Below are 21,793 nucleotides of genomic sequence, written 5' to 3'. Positions count from 1 at the left end.
CAAATTGTGAAATTCTTTGGTCTAGTTTTGTGAAAAATACCGTTGGTAGCTTGATAGGGATTGCATTGAATCTATAGATTGCTTTGGGTAGAATAGCCATTTTGACAATATTGATTCTTCCAATCCATGAACACGGTATGTTTCTCCATCTGTTTGTGTCCTCTTTGATTTCTTTCATCAGTGTTTTATAGTTTTCTATGTATAGGTCTTTTGTTTCTTTAGGTAGATATACTCCTAAGTATTTTTGATGATCCAAATTTTAAAAAGACTCTCATGTGTTTGTTTGCCCTGTGAGGAGTAAAGATGTAGAGTGGAGGAAAAGGCTTAGGAGTTTGAGAATGAGAATCTTGAATAGGTAGGAAAATGTAAATAAAAAGGATCTCTTTGTGGCACTGAGAACCCATAAGTTAAAATTCAATGTCATGGACCACGCCTGCTATCTTCTGTCAATTGAAGGGCCTTTAGTAGCATATAGACCCACACAGAGTAAGTTTTCTAGACACGCACACACAAGGGCCATTAGTGAACTGTTTTTCTTGCTTTTAGGTTGGTTGGATGACTGAAGTTAATGAAACATCTAAGGTTGATTACAGTTTCAGAGACAAGTTGAAATTTCCCACTTTGTAGAGAATCACTTGAAGAATGCCCTAATTATATATTAAGCTGTTAACAAAGAAGAAAGGAAAAACATTTTAATATTTTCTATACAACTTACCAGCAACATGTAATACCTGGCATTTTCCCAAATGTTTCTGCTGTGAGTCAGTTAGAACACAGACAGAGTCAGACAGTGCTGTTAGGTAGGAGCTAAGCAAGTTGAAATTCTTCTGTTACAGCACTGAATTGGGGGAGAGACGTTTGAGATTCCCCCCACTCCACAGCCCACCAGCCCCCTAGTTCCCTTTTGTGCTCACTTAAAGAGCTCTTGCTTTGAGTTCACTTTCATTCTGGTCCTGTATGCCCTAATTTTTAAATATTTTTCTTAGTGTTATTAAAACAAAAATAGAAATTAAAACCTAAAAATTATTTTTGCCACTGGTTCATCGTTTTTTGATTAACAGACACAAAGCATATGAGAATTTTGTTCCAATCCCTTAAAAAACTTATCCCGCATATGTACATAAATTTGTCTAAGTGTAATTTCAGGTATTTTACATGTGACCTGAAGGCTGTGCTAAAGATCATGAACTCAGGTTCAGAATGCAGAGCTAAGGACTGGAAGAGAAAAATAGACATGGGAAACAGTTGATTTTCACTGGAGGGTTCCTGTCTGAATTTTGTATAGTAATTTTTAGAATTATTGTATAACATACATAACTACAATTTTTGCATAGTTTAACACAGAAACAATTTGAGGTCTTGTTTTTGCCATGTCATATTTTGCACTTGGTCTGTTAATAAACATTTAAATAATATCCAATATTTCAGTGCTATAGCTAAAATTACAGAAAATATCTTTGTGTCTGTAAGCAAGATTTTAAGAAGTTTTAGGGAATCGCCTTTCTATTCTCATTCCTTTGTTTCCCGCTCCTATCCTTGCTCTGGTTTTTATCCCATTCTTGCTTTACTCCTTTGCTTGATCTATTTCTTATTATGAATGAGATTGAAGAATACCCTTAATGACAGTTGAAAGAGGAATATCTTGAAATAAACAATTTCTCATTAACAATTATTTTGATATGTGGTGATAAATTGGACTTTTTAAAGTTTAATCTGGGTCTTGATTCTAATCCAATTCTTATTTTCTTGTTTTGATCTTTTTCATAGTTCTGTCAATATTGGGTAGAGTAAAACTCTTTCACACTATTATCATTGAATAGTTTCTAAACAATCAATGATAAATAAAAACTTATTTCCAGGTATCTTTCACTTTAAAAATCTACAATTGGTTTGTTTTTGTAAAAACCACATAACTGAAATTATCAAACATACTGCCAAAATTGTAAAACACTTAAGAGTTACAGTAAGTCTAACTGTTGTTAAAAGTAGCTCCCTTTTCTTAAATAATTTATTCAGTCTCAAAGTGGTCTGTTAGAATTTTAAAAAATTTTAAACATTTATTTTCCAGAAATCTTTTACCTTTTTAAAACAAAATAGTAATGCAGTTGCTTAATTTTATGTTGACTACTATATTCATTTGCTCCAATTTTTGTTTGTTCATAGGGTTGTGAATTATGAGAACATCAATAAAAATGACTATTATACTATTAGCAAAAAGGCAGTAACACATGTTTATAATAATGACATTGAATTTATCGAAATTGATCGATGGGAACAGGAATATCTATATCACAGAGAACTCACTAAGATTCCCATATTTTCACTTTTTCGGAAATGGAAGGCTTTTAACGTGTGGAAGAAGAATGTTCGCTCCAAAAAAATCAGTGGATGTCGAAAATCTCTACAAAAAAATCTGTTTATTGTTAATCATGTATGTATTTGTTAATCATATTTTAAAAGAATTACTAACAGAAAAAAAATTAATCTCCAAAATAGAATATTTCCTCTTTTAAGAGAATTGACAGTTTTTGTCCTATTTGTCATTTAAGGGTCTAGCAGTCTAATGTGTTTCTACATTTTACCTAGGGTTTGCACAGGTCCCCTTTGTTTAGAAGCAGCCTTAGAGGTTTGGATTCATGATTCCTTTTGTTGTTGATCAGGAAAATTGTGCATCCTCTTGAATAGAGCAGGCTAGCAACTCCTATTACTTCTTCTTATCTTTGAGACCCTCTGGACTATATGGTCCAAAATAATTTGTGGGCTTGCTTTCATTGCTTTCATTGGGCCAGTATCTCCCAATGTAGCATGTATTTTCAATCATGAATTCAAACAGTAGGGAAATTTTTAGTGTTTACTTTGGAGGAAGGGATAATCATGGGAAAGGAACTATTAAAGTGCATGTGGCCATATTTAAAATCTCTACTTCTTGAATTTCAACTTGCAGGAGAAGTTTTCTGGTTGGCCCCTGGGAATGAACTGTAATCACTGTTATTTTATGTCTATTTTATGACACTGAATCACCACCCTCTCACATCAGAAACTTCAAGTTTGCATTTTACTGGTCATTTCCTTCTCTTTGCATATGGTAGTCTGAAAGATCTGATCAAGACATCAGTTGCACAATAAATGAACTTGAAAGGAATACAATTCACATAAGATGTTAGTACAAAGACAGGTATATAAGATGTACCATCTCAAGTCCTCCATCCAATCAAGCATTCTGAGTTGTCGAAAAGATTCTAATCTTTCTTGATATCAAACTCAGCCCTAGACCTCTAATTTCACTAAGGATCTATCAATCATTTGAACCTATTTTACCGCTGTTTTACCACCTTTCATCTTTTACCGTGTCTTGGTCATTATATGTTTCATTAATTTATTCCTAGATAAATAGAATAGTTCTTCCTTCCTTTAGCCTCTCAATCCTTAAGTTTGTTTCCTTATATCATGTGCTTGAGATTGTCATTCTCTTTGCCCACCATTCATACCAGTAGTCCTTTGACCTTGATAATATCTTCTTTTTAATGTAGTCCAAGCAGACTAGAAAGTTCACATCATTTTAATCTTAGGTTGATACTACCAAAAGACTCATTTTGTTTGTTTAAATATCTATTAATATTAGATGCTATCATTACCACACACCACTAGTCTTATATTTACAAGTTAACTGGGAGGGCTGGTTCTTTTCATTCTTTTCTGACCATGTTGAAGGGATATCCTTGAAATTTTTCTTTTTATTATTTTTAGTAACCAACCGTATTAGCATCTGTGCCCAAATTTCCTTATAACAACTTTGTTGAAATAGAATTCCTACAATTCATTCATTTAGAGTATGCTATTGAATGGCTTTAATATATTCATAGAATGATCAACCATCACCATGGTCTATTTTAGAACACTTCTATCACTCCAAAAAGAGTGATCACTCTCCTTGATTAACCTCAGGTTTCCCTGACTCCCCCAGCCCAACCCCTGCCCCAGCTCTGATCAACCACCAATCTACATATTCTCTCTCTTGATTTGTCCACTCTGTGCATTTCAATAAATTAAACCATGCAATATGTCGTTCTTTGTGACTGACTTTTTTAACTTAGCATGTTTTCAAGGTCCATCTATGTAGTAGCATGGCATTTCTTTTTACTGGTAAATAATATTCCATTGTATGGATACATATGTTTTATTTATCCATCTACCTATTGACAGATATTTGGGTTCTTCCACTTTCTGGCTATTATGAATAATGCCACTATGAACATTTATATGAGTTTTAGTCTAGACATGTTTCTATTTCTTTGGGTATATACTTAGGAGTGGAATTGCCAGATGACCAGTTATTCTATGTTTAACATTTTGAGGAACTGCAAAACAGTTTTCCAAAGCCACTGCACAATTTTACATTACCACCAACAAAATAGGAAGGCTGGAGTTTCCCCATTTTCTCACCATTATTACATCTGCCTTTTTCATTATAGTCTTTCTTACTGGTTGTGTGGTGGTGGTATCTCATTGTTTTTTCTTTTTTCACATCATTTTATATTTTTAATTAATTTTTTAATTGAAGGATAATTGCTTTACAGAATTTTGTGGTTTTCTGCCAAATATTAACATGAATCAGACATTGGCATGCATATGTCCCCTGTTTCTTGAACCTCCCTCTCATCTCCTTCTCAATCCCACCCCTCTCATTGTGGTTTAGATTTATATTTCACTGATGGCTAACAGTGGTGAGCATCTTTTCATATAAGTTTGGTCCCTTGTAAATCTTATTTGGAGAACTATCAATTCAGATACTGTTCTCACTTTTAATTGGGTTACCTGTAGTTGTAAAAATTCTTTCTGTATTGTAGATACAAGCCCCTTATTGGAGAAATGATTTGCAAAACTTTTCTTATGGGCTGTCTTTTCACTCCCTTGATACTATCCTTTGCAGCTCAAAATTTTTTAGTTTTGATGATGTCTAATTTATCCATTTTTTTGCTGCTTGTGCTTTTGGTATGATATCTAAAAAACTATTGCTTCAATTCACATCACAAAGATTTACCCCTATATTTTCTTCTAATAGTTTTAAGCCTTACATTTAGGACTTCAGTCCATCTCGGGTTAATTTTTGCTGATGGTGTGAGGTAGGAGTTCACCTTCATTCTTTTGCATGTGGCTGTCCAGGTGTCCCAGCACCATTTGCTGCAAGACTATTCTTTTTCCATTGAATTGTCCTGGCACCTTTGTCAGCAATTGCTTGTAAATGTGAGAATTCCTGAACTCTATTTTTCCCTTGATCTACAGCTATCCTTATGCCAGCACCACACTCTCTTGAATATTGTTGTTTTGTAGTAAATTTTAAAATTAAGAAGTGTAAGTTCCCTGGGACTCTTGAATTTCCACATGAATTTTAAGATCAATTTGTCAATTTCTACAAAGAACCCAACTAGCATTTTGGTAGGAATTGTTTCAAATCTGTAGATCAATTTAGGAAGTATTGCCATTTTAATGGCTTTAACTTTTCAAGTCTGTGAACATAGAGTCCTTTTCCATTTATTAGGTTTTATTCAGTTTCTTTCAACAGTGTTTTGTAGTTTTCAGGGTATATATTTTACATTTCTTTTGTTAAATTAATTCCCATATATTTTATTTATTTATTAATTTATTTATTAAATATATTTTATTTATTCTTTATTTATTGTAAGTGGAATTGTTTTTTTAAATTTCACTTTGGATTTTTTCATTTTGAATATGTGTAGAATATATGTGTATTGTAGAATATGTCTAAGTGATATATGTATAAAGTGTGAAAGTTGAAGTGTTAGTCTCTCAGTCATTTTCTACTCTTTGTGACCCCATGGATGGAGAATCCTCCATCCATGGGATTCTCCAGGCAAAAATACTGGAGTGGATAGCCTTTCCCTTCTCTAGGGGATCTTCCTGACCCAGGGATTGAACCCGAGTCTCCCGCATTGCAGGCAGATTCTTTACTGTCTGAGCCACCAGAGAAGCCCCATATTAAACAGCGTGCATGTGTGTATGTGTATATATATATATTCTATATAGCAATACAATTGACTTTTGTATATTGAGCCTATTTCCTAAAATTTTGCAGAATTTATTATTGACTCTAGTAGTTTGACTGTTGTGTTTCAGTTAATTAATTAAATTTTTATTGAGGCACAAGTGACATATAATATTACATGTTTCAGGTGTACAACATAGTGATTTATAATTTTTAAAGGTCATATTCTACTTATACTTATTATAAAATATTAAAATAATGCTAATGCTTATCACCTTCAATGGGCACTCTTGATATACCAGCCCAGGAATGATCCACCTAACCCAAATTCCATCTGAAATTTGCTAACAGCAGAAACAATCATGAGAGGAAAAAACAAAACAGCTTCAGTCTCTCTTACATTCACAACAACTTTCTCTTTTGTCCTTTATGCTGATAGCCAGATATTTAAGTTAAGCCAAAGTAATTTCTCAGATTATATGTGTGTGTGTGTGTGTGTGTGTGTATGTATATCCCAAATTCCCACTGTCAAACTCTCACTTTTTGGCAGACCATCAATACCAGTTTTGCTGTCCACCTGGATCCTAGCTAATTATCCCTTTAATAAAAGAACTTATATTTTTGGTTCAAGACTTTTTCTGCACAGTACACTGGACTTTCTTACTTTTGCTGCCCAATTTTGATTACAGTCTCATTTCTACTTCTGTTTTCATATTAATTCATTTAATATCTTATTTCAACTCAGAGACATCGCCTGTAAACTTCTGCTTCTTTTTAAAATTGAAGCATAGTTGATTTACAATATTGTATTTTGCTTCTTTTATCATGAAAATTCCTCCATGAGATGAATCTTAGGGACTAAATTACTTCCTAGATGTTTTCTCAAATAAATCTCTTCACTGAGGGCTCTACTAATTGTAACTTCCTTTTATTTGTACTTAGAATAAATAATTAAAGCACTATTTCATGACATTTAAATGACTATTGTTTGTCCTGTTTTAGAAACTCCTGGAAAGGAGTCCAAGAGTGTGCTGTATATAGTACTTAAACCACTGTCACATATAAGTAAATTAAACTTTTAAAAAATATAATTTATCTGCTCCTCCTCTGATTAGTTTAGAAGTGAGGAGGAATGACCTAGAAACAATCTTGGAACATGTGCCTTCAAAGCCAGCATCCTAGAACCCAGATTTATGATGATGGCATAGTGGAAGATTAACTTACATTATGTGACATTATTCCACAAATAATTCCACTCATTCTCCCAGACCATGCTGCAAGATAGATTCTTAATAGTGACTGTTACCCACTGAAATTGTACAGTGAAATTTGTCGTTGTTCTATATTATAACCTCTTAGATCAATAGATGGGCACCTCCATTATCATGGTGACTGGACATTGTAAAGTCCTCAGGAACACTAAGAATCTTTTACTAGCTATTAGTCAAACCTAGTAAAATTTAAGATATTGCCCACTCCTCTGTTTCTCGCCCTCAACTTCATAGTTAAAGCATGTGTATTCAAAATGAAAAGAAAGGAATTCAGACAAATTGAATCTGATAACTCAAAAAATACTTCCAGAATAGAATTTCAGAAGTGTCCCTTTTTAATGTATGTTCTTTGTAGTTGTAGCTGAAATTAACATATAGAGCCATTTATTTTTCTTAATTCCCATTCTTGCTTTCCAAATATTTTATACCTTAAAAGTTGAGCTTTTTTTTTTAACTAAACAATGATAATTTTTTATTTTCATTCAGTATTTGCGACCAGCTCTCCTTAAAATAAATGAATTGTGTTATCAATTGAGTTTTATGGGACTATGTTCTATTGAAAAATGTCATACCTACACCCTGCAAGAATTTAAAGCTGCACAAGTTGTACGGCTAGCAGAGGTGAGAAAATTTGTTTCAAGAGTTTTTCCCCCATTTTTGATACTTTGGTGCCACTAATGATATATATTCATCAATGTCTAGGTGACAGAGCGCCTAGAAGAATTTCGAAACGAGGCAAAAGATGTGGTCAGAAAAGCTTGCCGAGTTGCTCTGCGTGCTGCAGGATTTATTCCTGATGACTGTGCACGTGAATCTTCTGAGGGTATGAAAGGGAAAGAATGCCGCTGGACTGGAAGTGGTGGCTTTCTGAAATGTTAACTTGTTTTCTTTCTACTTTTCTTAAGTTTAAACTGCCGTTGTTTAGTTGCTAAGTCATGTCTGACTCTTTTACAACCCCATGGTCTGTAGCCCACCAGGCTCCTCTTCCATGGGATTTTCCAGGCAAGAATACTGGAGTCGATTGCCATTTCCTTCTCCAGATCTTCCTGACCCAGAGATCGAACCCACGTCTCCAGAATTGCAGGCAGATTCTTTACCACTGAGGCACCTGCAAAGCCCTGAGTTTAAAATAATGATCCTATAATTCAGTTCTTCCAAACATTGCTTGATAGATTATAAATTCATTGTATATTATAAAGTGGGGGAAAACAGTAAATGCTGAATCTTTCTTGCATTACCCCTGCTTGTGTATAGTATTTCTAAATTGGTTTACAGAACCTTTATTTCACAAGCATTTTATAGTTGACTCAGGGTCTCTCTGCTTAAATGTATGTTCGACCTATTAGTATAGACAATCTCAGGACTGGCCCCACCTGGCAGGAAGGCTAAAGGAAAATTTTATGCAGGCAGAAAAGAAGAGTAAAAGTGTTCCTGAAAATCAGATCCTATTAAAAGGGATGTGAGTAAGCTGTCTAGCATCTTTTGTTGAGTTGAAATCCTTTGATGTGGTATTTGTTTGGATAACTGGGTTATTTCCTGGCGTCTGAAATATCTCATGAACCAAAGCATTTTGTAAGTTTTAAATTTTACTTGTCTCTTAGTCCATATTGAAAGAAATGGAATTTTTACAGAAGGATTCTTGTTATTGCCTCTTCTGTTGTTCGTAGGTCCTTTTAAAATGCCAGAAAGCGGAAGTCTCGTTGAGTTGCCTACAGGAGACTCTGATAAAATGACCTACACAGAGCAGGCCAGCAAAAGGCATCACTGCATGAGGCTGACATGGTAAATGGTTATTCTTTCTTTCAGGAAAAACTAGAGCTTCCATCCTTCTCAAGTTTCATTAAAAGTCAAAGCCTTTGGGACTTCCCTGGTGATCCAATGGTTAAGACTCCACACTCCCAGTACAGAGGATGAGGTTTTGATCTTTGGTTGGAGAACTGAGATCCCACATGCCACACAGCACAGCAAAAAAACTTTTTAAAGTTAAAGCTTTACCACAGGATTTGCTAGTAGTGATGAGGGACCCAGTAACCTGAATGAAGGCCCCAGAAACCCACCCCTCCAGCTGCCACCCAACAAAGTGTCCAGAAAGAACGGTGGGTATGTCCAAGGGCCAAGAACTCCTCGTTGATCTCTAAGGTTTTGTCTCCCTCTAGCCCAGTCAGGAGCACCAGGCAGGTGGTAGTAAGAAGCCAGGCACATAGAGATTTGGAGTCTTCTCCAGTGGATCTGACAGTAAAGAATTTGCCTGTAATGCAGGAGACCCGGGTTCAATCCCTGGGTTGGAAAGATACCCTGGAGAAAGGAGTGGTAATCCACTGCAGTATTCCTTCCTGGAGAATTCCATGGACAGAGGAGCCTGGCGGGCTACAGTCTATGGGTCGCAAAGAGTTGGACACAACTGAGCGACTGACACTTGGACTTTCCAATGGATTTGGAGAGCCTGCTCCACCTGTCTTGGTCCCTAAAGAATTACAGGCAGCTGTGTGGCCACACCAAGTTCCACCGCCTTTCTGAGTCAGGTTTTGTCACCAGGAGACCAGGGAAGAAAGTCTGCCTTCCAGACTTCACCAGGACCTTCCACCTGCTTGAAGTGAAGTGAAAGTGAAAGTCGCTCAGTCATGTCCGACTCTTTGCAACCCAGTCCATGGAATTCTCCAGGCCAGAATACTAAAGTGGGTAGCCTTCCCCTTCTCTAGGGGATCTTCCCAACCCAGGGATCAAACCCAGGTCTCCTGCACTGCGGGCAGATTCTTTACCAGCTGAGCCACAAGAGAAGCCCAAGAACACTGGAGTGGGTAACCTATCCCTTCTCCAGCGGATCTTCCCGACCCAGGAATCAAACCGGGGTCTTCTGCATTGCAGGCGGGTTCTTTACCAACTGAGCTGTGACCCACCTGCTTACCCAACTGGATTCTGCATCATTCTAAAACTTCATCACTGCAAGTAACCCTTGCAAACAAAATAACCAAATATTACCTGAAGAGTGTATGTGGCACTAGAAAACACTGATGACTGTTACTCTGTGCTCGTTAACTTGGGCCAGCTTTTACAGCTATTTGATTAACCTTAATTGTGTCCCAGTCCTGGTGGCTGAGATGGTAAAGAAACTGCCTGCAATGCAGGAGACCCAGGCTTGATCCCTGGGTCAGGAAGATCTCCTGGAGAAGGGAATAGCTACCCACTCCAGTATTCTTGCCTGGAGAATTCCATGAACAGAGGAGCTTGGTGGGCTACAGTCCATGGAGTTGCAAAGAATTGGACACGACTGAGTGACTAACACTTAAATGTGAGATAATCGAATAATAATGCTTGTATTGCAACAGAAAGCAGTGACACAGTTCCTGAGCCTATTATCACAGGCTAGAGGCACCTTAGGCTCCACTTAAGCAGAATAAAAAGTTATTCCTAATGCCTTGCTGACTCAGTTTGCATTCTAAGCACTCAAGTAGGGAAGCATTAAATTTTCATCTTGGGGTTAGCAGTTGCTGTCCAGCAACAATTACTGAATAGCAAACATTTCATTACTATTAGAATGTAAGTCACAGACGTGTATTTACTAATTTCTTCTTTAAAGCATCTTTAAAAAACCTCTTATGGCCCCTTTGGCTAGATGAGCTATGTGCTTTTTTTCATAACTATATTGCTCATTAAATACCCTATTGAATGGTTAGAACATCTAGCTAAATTGATGCTGTATATTTGTGTTTTAGAGTGAAGAATGTCTAAGAACAACTCTTCTAGACAGTAAATCCCTGATATCACAATATAAATAGAAAGTCAAAGAGAAATTATATTTTAAAACTTAAATACTTGCTTTAGAGTCACTTTCAAAAATATGCAGTGACTATGGAAAACTGAAGCTGTTTTCTTTTTTTCTTTTCAAGCTTTATTCGTCTAAATGACTATCTAATTGAGAATACAATGCATGTCCTAACAGTAAATTCTGCTAGCTCTCTTTTGAATTACCTCACTGACAAATTAAAACGAACACCTTCAGCAGATGTCATTCAGAAATGGATTACAGAAGAGAAACCTGAAGTCACTGATAAAAAGGTAAATTCAGATACAATTAAGAAAATTCACTGGACAAGATTCGTTGAGAAGTGCTTGCTATGCTCTATGAATTATGCTATATTTTGTGTACTGGAAAAAGTAGGAGAAATGCTTAGAGGGTTTCACAGTATAAACAGTCTACTGTGCACATATGGAATGGAAGAATGAAAATCAGCATATCAACAAGTATCTAATAGCAGAGAAAACATCTATTGTGCTGAATATTGCAGTCAGTCTCACAGGCATTTGCTAAAGGTTCCTCATGTGTTCACTCCATAAATATTCCTTAAGTATCTACTGTGTACCAATCACTATGCTCAGTGTTGGGTACAGAGTGATGAAAAGCATAGACAGAATACTTGCCCCCAAGAAGCTTATAGTTCAGGTGTCATTGTGAGCATGAACTGGCAGAGAAGCAGGTAAAGTGGTATAAATGAAAGAGATAAACAGTGGTTTAGAGGCAAGAAGAAGAAAATCATGGGAGCAAACTTGGTGCTTTCAGTGCATAATCTCTTGGGAGGATGTTGATCTTAGAGTAATTTGAGATGTTTGAGATTAAATAGTACAAATGAATAGTAGCAATGCATTCTAGAGAGAAGGCATGTTATGTTATCCCAATAAACTTTCCCCTAGTCGATCCTGGATTATGGCACCATCAGTTTAGTTCAACTGCTCTGTCGTGTCTGACTCTTTGCGACCCCATGGACTGTAGCATGCCAGGCTTCCCTGTCCATCACCAACCCGTGGAGCTTGCTCAAACTCATGTCCATTGAGTCGGTGATGCCATCCAACCATTTTATCCTCTGTCATCCCCTTCTCCTCCTGCCTTTAATCTTTCCCAGTATCAGGGTCTTTTCCAGTGAGTTAGTTCTTCGCATCAGGTGGCCAAAGTATTGGAGCTTCAGCTTCCGCGTTAGTCCTTCTAATGAATATTCAGGACTGATTTCTTTTAGGATGGACTGGTTGGATCTCCTTGCAGTCCAAGGGGCTCTCAAGAGTCTTCTCCAACACCACAATTCAAAAGCATCAATTCTTTGGCGTTCAGCTTTCTTTATGGTCCAACTCTCACATCCAGTGTGAAAAGGCAAAAAGATATGAAAGATGGTGCCATACCAGGTACCTAAAAACACAGCCAAACATGTTTATCTGGTTTCATCAAGCTTCCTACCTTCAGATCTCTATATATCCCCAGGAAACCCAACTATGCAGTTTCAAGGGCTGGTGCTCTTTGTAATAGTTTTCATTTTCTCTAAAAGTTGAATTTTAACTGCACATGCCTTTTCATTACTTTCTCTCCTTCCTTGTTCTTAGTTCCTTTTTTTCCTCAATACTGTCGCATTTTGAAAGTAACATTTATCTTTCTAATTATAAAAGTAATATATGCTAAGTGCAGAAAATTTGAAAAACACAGAAATACACAAAGAAAAGCATTCTCTACTATACCAAGACATCTATTTCCAAGGGTGAAAAGAGAATCATACTTTACTTACTGTTTTATCAGCTGCTTTTTCCACTTCACAATATATTATGAAAAATCTCCCAAGTCAATTTGTATTTTTTTCCATATAACATTCTCACATAGAAATGTATTATACATCTTGTAAATAGTTTTCTATTGTTGATCACTTTTCCACTACTCTAAATAATGCTGCAAAGAACATCTTTGTCTATACATTTTTCATGCATCTCTGATTTTATTCCCCTTAGAAGAAATTTCTAGATCTGGAACTGTTGGGTCAGAAATATGCTCACTCATTAAGACTTTTGGAACTGGTGTATAAATTCCCAGAAATTTTTGTGTCAGTTTACAACCTTCCTAGGAAGGTTTAAGGATGAACTTTTGCTCACATGCAATCTAGATGTTAGCATTCATTTCAGTCTTTGTCTATCTGATGGATGTAAAGTAGTGTATCACTACTTTAAAGTGTTATGTTCCTTTAACTACCACCCCTGTACAAGGACAAGGGGATAGGTGTTGTGATGAGAAAAACCTGGGTGTCTGTTCTGGTCTGTCATTTATGAAGCAGTATGTCCTGAATGAAATGTTTTACCTTCTCCAGATCCTATTTTCTTATGGGAGTAATAATGATACCTACTAATACCCACTGCATATGGTTGGTATGCAATTTACATGAATACTCAGCTCTGTCTGGCAATCAGTAAATACTCGAGAAATGTTACTGAATAAAGTAACAAGAGAAAGAGAAAGAAGAGGATGTTGACTGGCATTTCCTTTAAAAAATTTCAGATTATGACCTTGGCCTATTTTTCTATTTAAGTTTACTGTCAGTGATCATGTTATTAGTATATATTCCTTTTGACTATATCAAGTAATTTCTATTTAAATATAATCAACCTTCCATCTGCTATATCCATTACTGATACATTTTTCCAGTTTGTGCTTTGCCTTTCCACTTTGTTGATAGTTTTTTTACAAGGAGAGAAGTTTTACATAATTGCATAATCTTTCCATATTTGCCTTTATATTTTAATTTCTATGGTAGTATTCTTTGAAAGACATGCCAACATTATAAAATCAGCTAATTGTATGAGTTTATGTGCCTTCTGTAATACAGAGGTTTTTTATTTTAGACCTTGATACTTAACATCTTTATGGCTTCCTTGGTGGCTCAGCGGTGAAGAATCCACCTGCCAATGCAGGAGACATGGGTTTGATCCCTGAGTCAAGAAGATGCCCTGGAGAAGGGAATGGCAACCCACTCCAGTATTCTTGCCTAGAGAATTCCTTGGACAGAGGAGCCTGGCGGGCTAGTCCTTGGGGTCGCAGAGAGTCAGGCATGACTTACTGACTAACCAACCAACAACTTATAGCTTTATAACACTGCACATGTGCTCATTGCAGGGGGCCCCTGTGTTGGAGAAGCAGGAAGAAGATGAGTCTCTCATTCCGATGTTTCTCACGGAACTGATTTTGACAGTCCAGTCACTGCTCTTTGAGCCTTCTTTGGAAGATTTTCTGGTAAGTGTTCCCTCCCTCAACGTCTGTGTATAAATAACTTCTTGGAAAATGAAGCAATTGTTCTACTGTTAAATGATTAGCAGGTTCACTATTGTTACTTCTCCAAAATGATCATAAGAAAAAGACAGCATTGTTCTGTGCACAGCATGGCATCTACATAAAAAGTATCTGAAAGTTTAGCATGTTTTCTTTCATTTGAGACAGATTAGGGGCTTGATAGGGCTTGATATATATTCTCCTATATGTATCAGGAGAATATAGTCTGTATATGAATTTAGAGGACTTCCCTGGTGGCTCAGATGTTAAAACATCTGCCTATAATAAAGGAGACCTGGGTTTGATCCCTGGGTCAGGAAGGTCCTCTGGAGAAAGAAATGGCACCCTACTCCAGTACTCTTGCCTGGAAAATTCCATGGAGGAGCCCAATAGCTACAGTCCATGGGGTCGCAAAGAGTCGGACACAATTGAGCTACTTCACTCTCTCACTTATAGGCATCCTTCTAATGTGAGTCCAAGAAATCACTGTTGTAAATATCATTTTGAAATCTTTTTTAAATATGCCACATTTAAGAGGATTTTATTGTTTTGGTATCTATTTTTAATTTTTTAATTGGAGGATAATTGCTTTACAATATTGTGTTGGTTTCTTCCATACATCCAGTTTTTGCTATGCTATGCAGTCAATTGCTACTAGTTTGGCCACTTAAAGCAATATTTACCTCCATCTCTGTGGGTCAGGAGTCTGGGCACCTTTTAGCTCCTTCTCTGCTTCAGGGCCTCTCCAGGCTGCCCTTTGGGTGTTGTCTGGGCTGAGGTTTCCTCAGAGGCTTTACTGGAGAAGGATCTACTTCCAGTTTCCCTCAGGTTGTTGTGAAAATTCATCTCTAAGCAGCTATAGGACTGAAGTCCCTGGTTTCCTGAGAGAAGTCAGCTGAGAACCATCCCGTTCCAATATATATGTCTGCTTCTTCAAGACCAGCTGGAGAATCTCCCTTGAGAAGGGCCCAATCTCTCTTTTAAGAACTTTCACTTGATTCAGTCAGGTCTACTGTGGCTCAGCACATCCTTTCTTTTTTAAATATGTCTATTTATTTCTGTATGGCTTTTTGGCTGCGCTGGGTCTTCGCTGCATGCAGGCTTTCTCTAGTTGTGGTGGGCAGAGGCTACACTTTAACTGTGGTGTGTTTGCGTCCCATTGCGATGGCTTCTCTTGTTGCAGAGCACAGGCTCTAGGGCTTTGGGCTTCAATAGTTGCAGCACACGGGCTTAGTTGCCTCATAGCATGTAGAATCTTCTCAGACCAGGGATCGAACCAGTATTCCCTGCATTGGCAGGCAGATTCTTAACTACTGGGCCATGAAAGTCCCATCACATTTTTGATTAATGCACAGTCAATTATGTCTGCAAAGTCCCTTCGTCTTTCCCTATAATGTAACTTCATCATGACTGTGCCATCCGTCATGTTCACAGATACTGCCCATACCCAAGAGAAGGGGATTATACAGGGCATGTATACAGGGAGGGTGGATCCGGGCAGATATCTTAGAATTCTGCTTTCCTCCTTCAGGTACAAGCACAGGTTGATAGACCAACCGGAGACTATATTTTCTGTCCTTAGCTGGTGTACTGTGGTGCAAAAGCACTAGTAATCAGGATCTCTAGATTCTAGTTTTGGCTTTTCAATTAGTAGGCTCTTTGACCTTGGGGAAACCACTTACCTCTCTGAGGTTCAGTACATGCATCTGTGAAATGAGGAGGCAGGTGAGTTTTAAGGTTGCTTCCTCTTCCAACAATTTTTGATTCCGTAATTTATGAGATCATCAGGCTTGTTTAGGGTACAAGAATGAGCAGACTGCTGAGGTCCCTGTGGTTGGACTCTCTCTCAGGGGTTCCCAGTAAGAGAGGCACTGGATTTTCATGCCCTTCCCAGGCCAGAATATTCATAGCCTTAACATGGAAGACAGAGTACAGGAGATAACACAAGAAAGCTCTCTCCAGCTCGCAGCTGGCTGTTCTCCTTAAGCGTCAAGGGATAGGCCTTGAAAACTTCAACACTTAATCTTTCCTGTTGTAGGACCCTACTCCCAACATGAGTGTTAGTCAATCATTTGTGTCCCACTCTTTGTAACCCTGTGAACTGCAGCCTGCCAGGCTCCTCTGTCCATGGAATTGTCCAGGCAAGAATACTGGAGTGGATAGCCTTTCCTGGAGCTTCCCAACCCAGGGACTGAACCTGGGTCTCCTGCATTACAGGTGGATTCTTTACCATCTGAGCCACCAGGGAAGCCCAACACAAGTATTTTTAATTCCTAGATAAATCGTAGGCTAAGCACGTTCATATGTTCACACCACACATAAGATTTTGCTTCATTAAGCCCCAAATTAGCCAATGGCAGTAAAAACAGGACTGTCAATCATGAATTTTCTATTTTTTTCTCACTCTTATTTTGGTCATTAGTCTGAGCATTTCAAACACGCATATGCACGTAGAGCTTCATCTAAAGGAAAAATTATATACTTAAGTCTTGACATCTGACATTGTTCTTGCTTGGGTTAACTATGGTCTCCTACTCCTTGATCCAAATACTTGATCCAAAAGATGATGCTGTGAAAGTGCTACACTCAATATGCCAGCAAATTTGGAAAACTCAGCAGTGGCCACACGACTGGAAAAGGTCAGTTTTCATTCCAATCCCAAAGAAAAGCAATGCCAGAGAATGCTCAAACAATCACACAATTGCACTCATCTCACACACTAGTAAAATAATGCTCATTCTCCAAGCCAGGCTTCAACAATATGTGAACCGTGAACTTCCAGGTATTCAAGTTGGATTTAGAAAAGGCAAACGAACCAGAGATCAAACTGCCAACATCTGCTGGATCATCGAAATAGTAAGAGAGTTCCAGAAAAACATCTATTTCTGCTTTATTGACTATGCCAAAGCCTTTGACTGTGTGGATCACAATAAACTATGGAAATTCTGAAAGAGATGGATATACCAGGCCACCCAACCTGCTTCTTGAGAAATCTGCATGCAGGTCAGGAAGCAACAGCTGGAACTGGATATGGAACAACAGGTTGGCTCCAAATAGGAAAAGGAGTAAGTCAACGCTGTATACTGTCACCCTGCTTGTTTAATTTATATTCAGAGTACATCATGAGAAATGGTGGGCTGGATGAAGCATACGCTGGAATCAAGATTGCCGGGAAAAATATCAATAACCTCAGATGTGCAGATGACACCACCCTTATGGCAGTAAGCAAAGAACTAAAGAGCCTCTTGAAAGTGAAAGAGGAGAGTGAAAAAGTTGGCTTAAAAGCTTAACATTGAGAAAACTGAGATCATGGCATTTGGTCCCATCACTTCATGGCAAATAGATGGAGAAACAGTGGCAGACTTAATTTTTGGGGGCTCCAAAATCACTGCAGATGGTGACTGCAGCCATGAAATTAAAAGACACTTACTTCTTGGAAGAAAAGTTATGATCAACCTAGATAGCATATTAAAAAGCAGAGACATTACTTTGCCAACAAAGGTCCATCTAGTCAAGGCTGTGGTTTTTCCAGTAGTCATGTATGGATGTGAGAGTTGGACTATAAAGAAAGCTGAGCGCCAAAGAATTGATGCTTTTGAACTGTGATGTTGGAGAAGACTCTTGAGAGTCCCTTGAACAGCAAGGAGATCCAGCCAGTCCATCCTAAAGGAAATCAGTCCTGAATATTCACTGGAAGTACTGATGTTGAAGCTGAAACTCCAATACTTTGGCCACCTGATGCGAAGAGCTGACTCATTTGAAAAGACCCTGATGCTGGGAAAGACTGAAGGCGGGAGGAGAAGGGGACGACAGAGGATGAGACAGTTGGATGGCATCACTAACTCAGTGGACATGAGTTTAAGTAGACTCTGGGAGTTGGTGATGGACAGGGAAGCCTGGTGTGCTGCAGTCCACGGGGTCACAAAGAGTTGGATGTGACTTAGAGACTGAACTGAACTGACCTGAATACTTGATCCAACACTCATTTTTCAATTCTTTCCTGTTCCTGTTGTGTTTGACAGACCTCTGATTGCATATGACTCTTACTTACTGCTCCCACCTCTGGAAATAGAGTCCCCCTTGGTTAAATTTCTCTTGGTTTTACTCCTGTGCCACATCTCATCCTTTCCAGTCCTCTATTTGGAGCATCTTTTTTGTCTGACCTTTGACTGTTGTGATCCTTAAAGGCTCCCTCCTCCTCACATGCTATATATTCTTCCTGGGTGCTTGTGTCTGTGCCCATTGTTCTAAATACTGCTTCTAGAATGGCATCTTTAAATGTATATTTCCATCCAGTACTTTTATTCTAGGCTCCAGACTTAGAGCCATCTGGAAATCTCCACAGTTAAGTCCAACTCACCAAAATAAGGGCTTCTCAGGTGGTACAGAAGTAAAGAATCCACATGCTAATGTAGAAGACAACAGAGATGCAGGTTTGATCCCTGAGTTAGGAAGATCCCCTGGAGGAGTAACTGGCAACCTGTTCCAGTATTCTTGCTTGAAAAATCCCATGGGCAGAGGAGCCTGGCAGACCACAGTCCACGGGGTCACAAAGAGTCAGACCCAGTTGAGCAACCGAGCACACACACACCAAAATAAACTTATCAACTTCTTCCAAAACTTACTTTTCCTTCTGTATTTGAATGAAAAGCAGTATCCAGATGCCCAAGCCAGCAATCTAGGAGTCATCCTGTGCTTAGTCGATCAGTCGTGTCCGACTCTTGTGACCCCATGGACTGTAGCCCTCCAGGCTCCTCTGTCCATAGGATTTCCTAAGTAAGAATACTGGAGCGGGTTGCTGTTTCCTTTTCCAGGGGATCTTCCTGACCCAAGGTTCGAACTAGTGTCTCTGGTGTCTCCTGCACCGCAGGCGAATTCTTTACTCACTGAACCATCAGGAAAGCCCTCATCTACTCTTTGGGATCAAGTCCTGTGTGTTGACCTTAGTTGCACCTCTCTTCAATGAGAACCCCATCCCTACTGTGACAGTCTCTTCTCACCTGCCTGCCTCTCTACCTTCTAGTCCATTTTCTACATTGCTGACTGCAAGATTATTTCATAGGCATATCTTATCATGTCACTTAAAATTAAATTTCTCCATTGTCTATAGTAGCATTTTCAAAGGATGCTGTATAAGATACTGATAGACATTCTAGGAGACAGGGGGTTGTGATATGCATGTACATATTAACAAATACGAAAACGTCTTTTTAACAGATCCAGAGGAAAATCCTGTTTAGCTTTGCTTAATCTGAGGTTTCTTCCCAAACTTATCTGACCCTGGGTAGTCTGTGGTCACAATCTGGGAAATGCTGGGCCACTAGCTCAGCATCACTCACAAGGCCTTTCATGAGGGGTTAACTGCATTTTACCACACTGGCAGTTACACTCCAGCACACATCCTGCTGCCCTCCTTGGGCCTGTCACATACAATGACTTACAAGAACTCTACTCCCGTCTTGTATACTTGAGAAGCTCCTGCTCATCTTTTAAGGTTCATCTCAAGAAGTACCTTTTCTTTGTATCATTTAGATAGATTTTATATTTATTATGAATTAAAAATTAATTTGTGCTCACTGAAGAGAATGTGAAAGACACAGAAAGACATTATTAGCAACATTGGTCATCCCATGTGCCACAAATAGAAATAACCTTTTAACATTTTTAGACGTTTTCTCCAATTTTGTCTTAGTACATACTGATATATACAAACAGACTTAACTTGCCATGAGATTTTACACATGCATTTTAAAATGGGATTTATACACCAGTTTTATCCTGCTCTTTTTTTATATAAGCTTTATAGCATTATATTATAAACTTTTCCCCATGTCATTCATTAATCAATCTTTGGAGACACCATTTTGAAAAGGTGCCTAATTTTCATTTGTATAAATATACTATAACTTAACTATTCTTCTATTTTTGAACACTAAAGTATTTCTTTAATTAGTTTTTACTATAAGTATTGCTTCAGTGAGTGCCATTCCACATGAATCATTGTTTACATACATAATTGTTCTCTAAAGTTAGATATCTAGAATGGAAATTACTGCTCAAAGAATATGAACTTTTATTGATTGCCTGCTAGTCAGCCATGTCTGACTCTGTGACACAGGTTCCTCTGTCCATGGGATTCTCCAGGCAAGAATACTGGAGTGAGTGCCATGCCCTTCTCCAAGGGATCTTCCTGACCTAGGGATCAAACTTGTGTCTCTTATGTCTCCTGCATTGGCAGACAGGTTCTTTCCCACTAACACCACCTGGCAAGACCTAGCCACCCTTTAAACATTCCCTGATTTGCTTAAGCCTATCTTGGCTTTCTTTCCCTTATGACTTTTCTGGGTTTTGTTCATATTTCAAATGAATGTAATATATTCATCTTAATGTGTTGCAATTTTTTGCTTATCAGTTTCTCTCTCAACTAGAAAACATAGTTCCTAAAGACAGGGGCTGTGTCTTCTGATTTGTCATATACTTAGAGTCAATGTAGTACTTGGTATGGTTGAATGAATTATTCTTATTTATTTTAATATTTTAGAAAATTCAAAATTTTTTATAAATATACCCATATATGTATTTACATTTTTGTTTGTGCTTTTCTCTCTAACAGGATGGTATTTCAGGTGCAATTAATCATTCCCAAAACACTGTGTTATCAGTTCCTAATCTCGTGCCTGATTCATATTTTGATGCTTTCACCAGCCCTTACATTAACAACAAAAGGGAAGAAAAAACTTGTGGGTTTGGTCCAAGCTTATCAGCAGTATTTGATGATGATAAGAATTTTCACACAATTATCTTCCAAATAAAGGTATATTTTCTTTTACTAAAGCCATTTTTACAATACTTTAAATTTTTAATTAACTGAGCAACATATTTTCTTCCTGTCTTATCTTTAAATTGAGTGCTACTTAATCTCTAGATGGTTAAGAGATTTTTTTAAAGTCCTAGTATATCAGAGCACTGATGATAGGAAAAAGACATAAAGGAACAAGCTATTCAAGACGGCATAACTTCTAGGGGATAAAATAAGGTTAAAAAAGGAAGAAGAGTCATTATTTGAGCATTGAGTGGTGCAGAAGAAATAAAGCAACTGATGAAAAGTTAAGGTCCTGCTAAACAAAAAAGAACCAAAAAATCAGAATATACCCAACTCTTTCCCCACAACCAGAAGATAAAGTAATCTGCACATTGCTACACTTAACAAAATAGAATGCCTTTGAATTATAAATCTTATAAATTACTCCAAATCCATGAACTGAATTAATGAAAATATATTAAATACATGAGAACTTACCATAAGGAAAAATCAGAAAAATGAAGATTTAAAAAGCTAATGAATATTCCTTCTCTTCCCCCTCAAAGCCATGAAACAGAAGCTGTACTGTAAACTCAAGTATATAACCTCAAACACATATTCAAGTCTGAATATGTGTGAAATAA

General features: G+C 37.7%; 1 protein-coding gene across 1 annotated transcript in view; it reads left to right on the top strand.

Moving 5' to 3' along the window:
• The window catches only part of LOC122442477 (dynein axonemal heavy chain 6), a 248,413-nt gene that overhangs the window by 28,105 nt on the left and 198,515 nt on the right, over positions 1 to 21,793 (top strand). The window contains exons 6-12 of the mRNA XM_043470348.1: positions 2,164 to 2,431; positions 7,762 to 7,896; positions 7,978 to 8,098; positions 8,943 to 9,057; positions 11,163 to 11,331; positions 14,195 to 14,311; positions 20,961 to 21,161. Coding sequence (XP_043326283.1) covers positions 2,164 to 2,431; positions 7,762 to 7,896; positions 7,978 to 8,098; positions 8,943 to 9,057; positions 11,163 to 11,331; positions 14,195 to 14,311; positions 20,961 to 21,161 — 1,126 coding nt within the window. The remainder of the gene's footprint in view (positions 1 to 2,163; positions 2,432 to 7,761; positions 7,897 to 7,977; positions 8,099 to 8,942; positions 9,058 to 11,162; positions 11,332 to 14,194; positions 14,312 to 20,960; positions 21,162 to 21,793) is intronic.

Source organism: Cervus canadensis, chromosome 5 (genome assembly GCF_019320065.1).
Source record: "Cervus canadensis isolate Bull #8, Minnesota chromosome 5, ASM1932006v1, whole genome shotgun sequence".
In the NCBI taxonomy this organism is placed as follows: domain Eukaryota; kingdom Metazoa; phylum Chordata; class Mammalia; order Artiodactyla; family Cervidae; genus Cervus; species Cervus canadensis.
This window is presented reverse-complemented; position numbering and strand designations above follow the sequence as displayed.